Source organism: Anneissia japonica, unplaced genomic scaffold (genome assembly GCF_011630105.1).
Source record: "Anneissia japonica isolate Jap-2015-1 unplaced genomic scaffold, ASM1163010v1 scaffold287754_len4335492_cov202, whole genome shotgun sequence".
Lineage (NCBI taxonomy): Eukaryota > Metazoa > Echinodermata > Crinoidea > Comatulida > Comatulidae > Anneissia > Anneissia japonica.
The window spans coordinates 2555147-2565931 of NW_022705543.1; the positions used below are offsets into that span (position 1 = coordinate 2555147).

The 10785-nt window shown below is 37.9% G+C and overlaps 1 protein-coding gene across 2 annotated transcripts in view; it reads left to right on the forward strand.

Annotated features, from left to right (window-relative positions):
• The first annotated feature begins 233 nt into the window (after positions 1–233).
• The window catches only part of LOC117105741 (extracellular serine proteinase-like), a 14928-nt gene continuing 4376 nt past the window's right edge, over positions 234–10785 (forward strand). For both annotated transcript variants that reach the window (XM_033247001.1, XM_033247002.1), the window contains exons 1-8: positions 234–383; positions 2699–2855; positions 3532–3672; positions 4102–4228; positions 4496–4605; positions 5320–5467; positions 6071–6255; positions 9717–9888. In XM_033247001.1, the coding sequence (XP_033102892.1) occupies positions 2736–2855; positions 3532–3672; positions 4102–4228; positions 4496–4605; positions 5320–5467; positions 6071–6255; positions 9717–9888 (1003 nt within the window). In that variant the 5' untranslated portion in view covers positions 234–383; positions 2699–2735. The remainder of the gene's footprint in view (positions 384–2698; positions 2856–3531; positions 3673–4101; positions 4229–4495; positions 4606–5319; positions 5468–6070; positions 6256–9716; positions 9889–10785) is intronic.

The window sequence follows — 10785 nt, forward strand, 5'->3', positions numbered from 1 at the left end:
TGACTACTGGCTGTATGATGGTTGGTTGGTTGGTATATTGCCTAATTGGAAATTATCTGAGATTTATTTAAGAATGTCAACATAAGTCATTACGCATGATAGTCGTTGGATGTAGGCCCATCTGGATTTATCCGATCCAGTTGTTGTTTAAACAAAGTTTATATAACAATGTTATCAGTAACCAGCTTCGAAGTTCACACATCGTATTATTTGTATAAATAGAGTTTCATCCTCAAATTAATATTCTACTTTACTATCGTTATCAGAAATGATATTATTTATCCCTTAATGCCTACGCAAGTTGGATCTAAAAATCATGTCTATGATATAAGAACCAGAACATAGATATCGTCAATCCACAGAGTCTCGATTCGCTTGTAAAGGTAAGTACTATACTTATGTTGCTAACTTTCTGACTTTCGGTTTCAAATGGCTACCATTTATATAACTTTTTTTGCTCATGTTCAGTGTTGTTCTCTGATTGATAATATGATAGTCCACATTGTACATGCAGGAGAAAGACATTACAGTATTAAATAATGTTTTTCTTATTATTTTAAATTACATACGGTAGTTCCCACATGAAGTCCAAATGCAAATGTTTGTGGTAAGATTGTCTGGTCGCATGTAGTTTAACTCTATTTTTGCTGTACCATTGTTGATTTCTAACTCGTTTATTGCGGCAATACAGTATGCTTAAATGTTGTAACCCTTCACTTTTTATATACCATATTTGAGATTTAAATTATGTATAATTATATTGTATAATTATATGCTATTCCTTTTCTTTTTCTTTGGTACCGGTAATAATTGTTAAAGCAAGGGGTCGAAAGCGGTCCGACTGGTCCGGTTTTGGCCGGACCAATAATACAACTCACTATCGTTTGTAAGCCAAATTGTACGTTCTCTGAAGCAACCTCTCATTTTTTTACAAAATTAAATGACCATGTTTCAATCAACAAATATTTAAACGAGTCAACCTCGTCTACTACATGTAGTATGAACCACGGACGTTTGTTTTTCGTAAATAGGTGTTAAATTAAAATTACAATTACTGTTTGTTAAAACGTAATTTAGGTTGGTATGTATTTCAATCACTAAATATATTACCGAAAGCATCCACACTTAGAGTGGATCACGTGCTCACCACATAGAACAGCATGGTCTTTCTCTCTAATCAACTGTCAATGTTGTTTAGGTTAGAGCCGTCGTGGAAAAATATGTTTGAATATAAAAATAACAATACTGGTATTTGTTTTGACTTACTTTATTTGTGATGATTAAATATTTTACAAAAATACACGCATTATTATTCTATGCAATATGACGGACGAGGTTGATTATTGGTCCATTCTCCGTAGAGTGGATCACGTGGTCTCTGCACAGCGTGGTCTTCCTCCTCGATGTTCTTCGCGCTCGATCCGACTAAAACAGTTGGAGGTTTGTGTTGTTATGAATTTAAATAAGAATTGCTGAATACAGTATACGGTACTACAGGCCAAACATTGTAGTAAAAAGAAACAAAATAAATAAATAAATAAATGAATAATTAAATAAATAAATTCTGCTCTTTAGTCACCTGGTTGGTGACCCCTCTCTCTTTGTCTGGAGTAGTACTACGTACTTTTAATTGCCAATTTCAATTTGTAAGTGTAGTCCTCTATGTATTTTTTGTTGATTAAGTTAATTTTTTTTTTATAATTTCGTTTGTTCTTTTATAAGTTGTACAATGTGGATTCACCACCTTTGTGTGTGCCAACGATATAAAGGTACTGTAATTTCCCAATCAATACTTACTTACTTATGAAGGCGTGGGTAATGTATTTGAATGTAATTAAAATTGTATTCACTTCGTGATAATTGAATATCTAGGCCTAGAAGAATATCTTTTTGATTTCGTGGTTAGTGATTGTATTTAGTATTGTTCCATGTTGAGGCGTAGGCTTGGATAAGTTGTCAAGTGTGGTCTTTCAAATGACGTGAGTAGAGTCGAGAGTAAAAGAATACATATACAGTATTTGCAGCTCATATCACTTTTATTTAAAAAGTTACACAATGATTTAATAATTCATTTAATGATTGAAATAAAATACTAATGTAGTCAAATACGTTTAATAAAAACAGCAAAATTATAATTAAACTATATTTACGAACGTCGAACTTCGTGGTTAAATCTTTTTGAGTTTTAACTGTTTACAAAATAGGTGCGGAACCAATTCGGGAAAAACTCTTAATCTTAAAAGGAGCCTATATAACAATAATGCTCAATAAGCGTATAGGGGTGACGTGCCCACGTGTCACATGTTTGTGTACCATATTCTCCTATCGACTAGATATTATCACCACAGATAATTTAATTTGACATTGTTTATTTAAGGCTCGAAGCAAACAGAATTTTATTAATGTAGACCAACGAATGGTCTCACTAACTTGTTTGATAAGAGCAGGTGGCCACCAGTTGGTCTAAGACCACGATAAAGAGCTCGTTTTGTGACTTTTTCTACATTGTATTGTTTGCAATTTTAATTACTGTATGTATTTATTTTCTTTTTATTACTTTAGTTTTGGATGCACCATTATTGTAATGGGTGCCGCTGTTGCAAAAGCGTTTTCTAAATAAATAAATAAATAAATAACTATGCGCCTGGTAAATTCGGACGAATAAGTGATTAAATCATTTTGTCAATTTTATTTTCAGTTTATGAATAGTAGGATTCGATTCGATAGCTAACATCATGAGGGGTATCATCGCATTAGTGACTTATTTGGTAGTTTGCGTTTCGTCTATGCCGTCGATGGCGCCCTTCCACAGGGTCAAGGAAGCAGTTCCAGACAGTTATATCATTGTTTTGCACGTACGTCTCATTTTCCCATCGATGAGTTTCCTTCTGTTTGTCAGATGCAATATCATTTAGGACTTCAAACTTATTTAAATATCCATAACACATGACCGTTATTACAAATTATTGTTTGATCACATTTTTTTTTATTAATCGCAATGCTTAAAGCTGCCTTTACATCGGACGAACCGAAATTCGGACCGCGTCTCCGGTGTGCTGCTATGCTCTGAACGCCCAGCGTCCCAATTCTTTAATTCGAATTTATGATCGGTTCGAGGTTTTCCGATCCGAACATTGGATTCGGTGTGAAAGCAGCTTTAATCGCATCCTTGACCGAAGTTACTAATTTCTATGAAACGCCGTTCAAGCAACAATTCAATGATAGCCAGTGAACCGTCGATCTTGAAACAAGTAAATCGTCAATGATGAAATGTGAACCGTCGATGATGAAAACAAAAAATGAATCGTTATTTACTTGTTTCATCATCCTCGGTTCATTTGTTTCATCATCGACGATTCACTTGTTTCATCATCGTCGATTCACTTGTTTCATCATCGACGATTTACCGGGCGATTTACTTTTTTTTTCATCATCGACGGTTCACTGGTTGTCATCGCATTGTTGCTTGAATGGCGTTCCATACATTTTCTTAAAAAGTGCCGTAATAATCATAGTTTGTTATTATTTCAGGCTAATGCCGATACATTGAAAGTGTCTGCTGAACTCAAGTTTCTTGTCCAAACTGCTGATCTAGATTTTGGCGTCGATCGTATGTATAAAACCGTACTCAATGGATTTGCTGTGTCAATGCCGCCAGCCGCTGTAGATATGGTAGGCCTTTTGTATACTAATTATTATCTCAAACAGTTTTCATTCCGAAATTACTAGAAATAAGCTTATCAAACGTTGGAAGGCGAGGAACTCGGCCAATCTATAGGATTATCATGAATATTCATGGCCTACTAGTCACGGATGCATTTTTCTTTTGCATTGTCGAAATGATCGAACTTAATTTTCTGCTATAGATGAGGATGTTTATAACGTTTAAATGGCTCTGATATACATGATTCTATAGCCCTACGAACAGTAGTTGTTATAGGCTACAGATGGAAGCTTTAAATAGGCCTATGTGATAGGTGTTCTTGGTATTTTTGTAGGATAGGCCACCACAGAATAAATTGTAGATTGTTGAAAGACAAATGGTCATTAATTAATAAACAGCATCATTTCTTTAGCTACACATTTACCTGAATCTTTCAGGTGCGACGACATCCCTCTGTGAAATATATGGAGCAAGACAGCGTGGTACATGTGATGGATGAGACATGGGGTCTTGATAGAATCGATCAACGGGGGCTTCCCCTCGACCACACATTCCTCCCAGAGGGTTAGTATTCATGTTCCGTTGTTACGGATCCAGAGATGTCCACAAAAAGGGTGAGGCGGGGGTGGGGGTGCAATGGAGAGACAACTCTACCCTGGATTTGTTTATCTAGACGCTCTGAAATTACCTCTAAGGCGTTTTGGGCGATCAGTAATTTCTTTTTCTTTTTTTTAACTTTCTAAATCTACCCCTGTGGGGCGGGCACCCCCTAAATCCTTCCCTGGATGATGTATGCATTACCTGACGATCCGTGTTTTTGACGGCCAACAGGGAATGGTGCTGGTGCACATGTATATGTCATCGACACAGGCATCCTTTCGACCCATGAAGAATTTGAAGAAAGGGCTCATTTTGCTTACGACGCAACAAATAACGACAGAGTAAGAAATGAAACATTTTTGTACGGGGTTGAGTTTTGGGGTCGCGGCCTGGAGTGTTGGGGGTTGGAGTGAAACTGTAATATTGTATTTTATTATTTATTGGTCTAGGCCTACTCCACGTCCAAAACCAATTAGTATTACTGACTGACTATAGCAGTTCTGCTTGTACACTTAACACTTGACTCTACTTCCCGGTTCTATTCCGTCTTATGGACGTTTTAAGCATTTGGTTCATATGCAAAATGACACATGTACACGTTACAGAATGCAGCAGGCCCTATTAGGGGTGGCCCCAGAATTTGCCCGAGTTTCTGACGGGGGGGGGGGTAGAAGTGGTCGGGCGTCGCTCATAATCTCTCGCAAGATTTAGAAATTTCAAAAGCATATTTAGTCGATTTTAGAGTCTACTAATAGGCTTTTTTTTCTCACTGAAGAATTATGGTTTTTCTCCCCGACGGGGCCCCCGCTGACGCCACCCCTGGGCCCTCTGTATTCTTTGAAAGAGAGTAAATATTGTCTTCGAGTGTTCTGCTTTGCCCAAATTGTCACTGGGACGACCCAGGAACTAAGTCTTCGGATCTAATGGGGGTGGGGGGTTAAGCTTGCCGATCATATTGTAGGATATTGAGATCAGTATCAACCGACTAAATAAAAAATATAGAATATTGCATTTCTACACAATTTTATTTGATATCTCTTACAATTATTTTCCAGGGAAGTGGAACAGATTGCAATGGGCATGGAACTCACTGCGCCGGTACAATTGCGGGCAAACGATATGGCGTTGCTAAGAAAGCTAACGTGTACGGCGTAAGGGTTCTAGGGTGCCTTGGATCCGGTACTAACGCCGGTGTTATTGAAGGTTAGCGGTATATTGATATTTAATTTTTATTACTTGAGGTCCAAAGCTTACTCATAACAACGTTTGTTATGTAGGCCTATATTAAGTGGTTATTCATTTCATGAGAAAAACATCTTATTTTATTATAGGCCTAGAGGAGTTGATTTAGTCATCAGATAAATTCATACCACTAGACAGGATTTGAACCCAGGATCGTGGGACTGAAAGGCAAACCGGGCACTCACTGCGTCGTACGACCGTCGCATGTCGAATCCAACTCCGCCCTGTGAGCGCTAGACGAAGCGACGCCGTCTGCAGTCGAAACAGATCGTCATTAAAATCGATATAGTTGCGTTCTTCATAGAATCGCGTCGGCCGTCGGCCGCAGTGAGTTCTCGGCTTTAAAAACCGAGTTACAGTTCCTTTCTTGTTATTATTTTGGAATGGGGGTAGGAATCAATTGTTTGTGAATGACTCACTGCTATTGATTTTCTGGTTATGGACGGATGGATGCATGGTGAACCATCGTCAAATGGATGAAAACCAATGTAGAAAACTGAGCCGAAAAATGTGAGGTGAATACAATTTTCTTTGATGTTTTCTGTCTGTTCAATGTAATTTTAGGAATGGACTGGGTTGCACAAAACGCACAAAAGCCTGCAGTCGCATCGATGTCCCTTGGTGGCGGAGCAACGACAACAACGGACGATGCCGTGGACCGACTTACTGATAAAGGTATCACTGTGGTCGTCGCTGCTGGTAATAGTAATGAGGACGCCTGTTTGAGCTCCCCTGCAAGAGCTTCCAGTGTAAGTATACTCTACATCGTCATTAGCCATGTTCTCACGATCACTCCTATTTGATGCAAGTTATTGAGAAATCCAGTCAAGGCCGCATCAAATTTTATTGTATGTCTACACGAGAGTTATAGCGGATAGTTATAGCGCATATACACATATAAATGTTGAAGATTAAAATTATTTTTATTGATCTCATGATGATGTTTCAATAAAAGACGACAAAACAGAAATTACATTAGGCGAGGGCCTGCCTGGGCTAGGCCTGCTTTGAATTGGTTGGCCATCCCAACTATCGACAAATAAAAGGCAAAATCCAATGTTTTTATCTTCACTTGGTAGAGCATTCCGAAAAAGGGGAATTAAAACTCTCTAAATTTTTTATTTCTCACCTACCCAAAGCCTACCTATTACCATTTAGGAGATTTTCGACAGCATTTATAACCCACGTTGTTCGTGGTTCTTCTTGCTAGAATGTGTAAATTGCAGTGGCTAAAGATAAGGCTACCGTATTAGCTGTAATTTTAAAATCATGTACGTACAGTATCTCACCGGCGTTCACCGTATCTCGTTCAGCTGTATCTTTAGACACAGCGAACAAACTACCACGGTATTTTGTGGATTTCCCCAAAAAAGACATGAATATTTATATGAAGTTTACAACGAACGGTAATAATATAAATTTGTCCTGTAATGTTTTATTTGGATTATTTTGACAATTATAAAGTTAAAAGGTAATTTTAAAGATGCTTTGGTTGATATTGAACAACTATAAGCCTAGTAGAATTGCGAGACCGTGGCCAAGCTACATATGTTATTGCAATCAATACGTGGCAAGTTAATTAACAGAAAGTTAAAGTTCTGTCGGATGAGAGCCTTGCCAATCCGGTCATTTGTCGGTGTTAGCTTGCGGGGTGAAGCGCTTGTATTCTATCAGGTGACCCCGTTCATACGGTCGGTGTCAGCCTCATAACAAGCGATTGTTAGATAACTACGATATCACCGGTGTAACTTACACCGTCGGCAGGGGCGGATCCAGGATTTGAAAGAGAGGGGTTCATTTTCCCATAAACCCAAAATAAAAGGGGGCCCGGGGTCCTCACCCGGGAAAGTTTAGAGTCCTAGATGGCCGGAATCAACATTATTGAGTAGTTGGATACGTAGTCTTTCTTCCATAGATTGATGAACTGAGGCCTGAAGAACACACTTTCGTTCATAAATTATTACGACGTCGAGCCAAAACTGTTTTTAATTGTATTTAATTGAGTGCTATAGTTGTTCTAAGCCTATTTTGTTCGATCTGCCAACAGGTTACATAGTTACCAACCTGAAATAATTCAAATACGTGATTTCAAACGCGGGCCGGCGACCAGCAAAGCCCCCGTCGGGGTCCGGGGTCGGGCCCCGGTGGGGGTTGGGGGGCGATAACCACTGGGCGTTCTGACGATCTTATCGTTGAGTGTTTATTGACAATATCAGGTACATACACAAAAATATTTTTAATAAAGCCACGTACAATTCGAGTTTCAATGTATGTTTAATTTTGAGCACCCGAATTATGCACACAAACATTCATTACTCACAAACATGCGGTGGTGAACCTTTCCTAACATTCGACAATCTTTCCACCCCTCCTGTTATACTCCTACACCCCTGATTCTTAATTAATTTGTTTAAAGGGCCAACATTTATTTTGAGTTGAACTCATGGGCCAAAAAGATAAAGGGCCAAAAGATTAAGCAAGTCGTTATGTGTTTGGTAATTTCAAATTCTACTTTTTGTTTCAATATATGGTAACAAATTCTGTAACTTTAAGCAAAGAATACGTACACAATTATCAATTTTCTGTTCACATTCTAGTTGGTTAAAACAATAAGAAATTGCATTCGGTGTATAATAAATGTTAGTAACATAAACATTAAAAATATATATAATACGCATACTTTATAAAACATAAATTGACCTAATTTTCTGATAGATAAACAAATTAAATAAAATTAATCAAATGAAATATATTTAATGGTATAGGCGTAATTGCTACCATGAACCGTAACACATAATTTGATATAAAAGTAGGCGTATCGTAGAAGATAAATACTAATGAGCATTGACCTCAAAAGTACTGTCGAAGTACAGAAATAATACTTCCGCTACTTGCTGGAGTGTTTTTTGTGGATGCAGAGAAATAGGTATATAGAACGACTAGAAAAAGGTATGATATCGAAATTCCAAAAGAGGAAACATGTTATAAAGATATCCTGTTTTCTTTCCTCTATTTCTTATGTAAAACCGGATTTAAACTTTCAAAACGTTTCTACAATGTGTATTTATGCTCCATCAATACTGTATTGCGAATACATCAATAGTCAATTAGTCAATTGATTGAATAACGCTTTTGCATCATCGGCACACCTTTTTAATGTAACCTTACAACGACTAGACAATAGGTAATTGATATAGAGAAAACACAAAATAAAAAATAAAAAATAAAAAAAAATAGGTTCTCTCTCTTATAAAGTATAATGAAAATAACCTTATGGAAAAAAAATCAATAGGAAAACTAGGAGGAACAATGCATCGAAAAAATGGGGAGAAATAGCCTGGGGAATAACTCTCTAGAAAAAAAAATCCGTGGGGAAAATTAGCAGGTGGCAAGTAGCCACCGTAATAGTGCTATATTCTAAAGCCTCAAACCACTTCGATGTTAAGTCTACTAAATTTAAAAATCTTCCAAGGCTTTTCCAGTTATAGCTAGAACTAACTTAATCTTTGGCGTTTATTGAGAGCAGATTTTTTAAGATTTCAGTGGGTTAACCCGACTCAAAGACAAGCTTGCGTACAAACCAAGCAGCATGCACATTCATCTTCTATACGGTACAACAGGAGCCATGTTCACACGCATGATCTTTTTAAAACTACGAAATCAAAATTTTGAAAACAAGGACAAAAAAAAAAAAAATTCTCCCATATTACAGAAACTTCTTTTTGGATGAAGTTGAAACTAATACAAAAATAAATTCTTTTGTATTTAAAATAATTTTTTAAAATGAATTAAGAAACATTAGAAATTCAAGATTTAATACCAGGACCCAATAGTGTTTTGTTACGTTTCTTCACAGAGGGGGTTCGTCCGAACCCCTTGAACCCCCACTGGATCCGCCACTGGTCGGAACAAGGCTATCATCTTAACTTTGTCTCAGTCTTAACCATAACAGCCACCATCGCCATGCATAATTTAATCATTGAATTGATTATTATTCATCAGGAACAATGTCATAGTCGAAGATTACAAAGGTACAGAGTTGTTTGTGCGTGTATGGTACAGTGATCAGCGGCTTTATGTCCTATCTACAGAATGAGTTATAGGCCGGGTGCTCAGAAAAGCAAAGATCATGATAATTACAGGCCTGATAATTTGAGGTAGTTTGATTTAATATTTTACTCTCCATAATACTATTTTCTGTCCATAACAGGCGATTACTGTTGGAGCATCAAACATCAAGGACGCTCGCGCCTCTTTCTCCAACTACGGAGGGTGTGTTGATTTGTTTGCACCCGGAAGAGACATTACCAGCTCATGGAATGAAGATGATTCGTCCTATAATACTATTAGCGGTACATCCATGGCTTGTCCACACGTTGCAGGTATGTGCATCCAGACATCGGAACTCTCGCACGCGCACGAACTTTTGAGTCATTATAGGTCCAGCGCACACTGTATGCCCCGACGGGGGGGGGGGGGGCGGGGTTCCAGCTTCCCGACAAGGGTTCAACTCCCCTACCCCATCGGGGAAGCCTACCCCACCCCCTTCTGGTAGGGTAAAAAAATTTGACGGCGATTTATTTATTTTTTATTAAAAGATAATACAATTTTGTGTTATTTATTTAAAAAGAATGTCGGGGGTACTAGTCCTCCTGTAGGAGGTACCTGACCCCTGTCGGGGATGAGCTGGCGCACCTCTGCAACGCATACAGTACGATCGCAATAGTATACAACACCTTGCATATACGGCAGCACTGCTCGCACTAAACAGTTTTTAATCCCTAAAATGTTGACAGCTTAGTAAGGCGTTTGAATTGTACTTTCGGCACTCGAGATTTGATTTTTCCCCGACGACCTTGCTGGAAATTCCCCGACAGGAGGTCCCACAGGGGGGTCCTTTCCCCTTGGACCCCGCTAGCGCTGCCCTAGACTGGGTTCCAGTCCCTAATCTTTGTCTTAATCAGTTGAAATTCTTAAGAATAAATCGATTTTGGCACAAATGGCGTTCCATATTACTTATTTGCATGGCGTTCCATAGTATACTTTTTCGGGTTTGCAGACATCTACAGTATTTGAAATAGGCCTACATATTAGTTTTGACATACAGTAATGTAATTGTTGTAGTTAATATAGCATTAAATAATAATAATTCTGTATAAATATTTAATTTTTCAAACTGGCTAAGATCTAGGAACCTCAATTTGCTACGTACGACGAATGGGTGAATATCATCGTATCTATGGACAATTGCATCCTTTGCATAAAGCTGTATTTCCGAA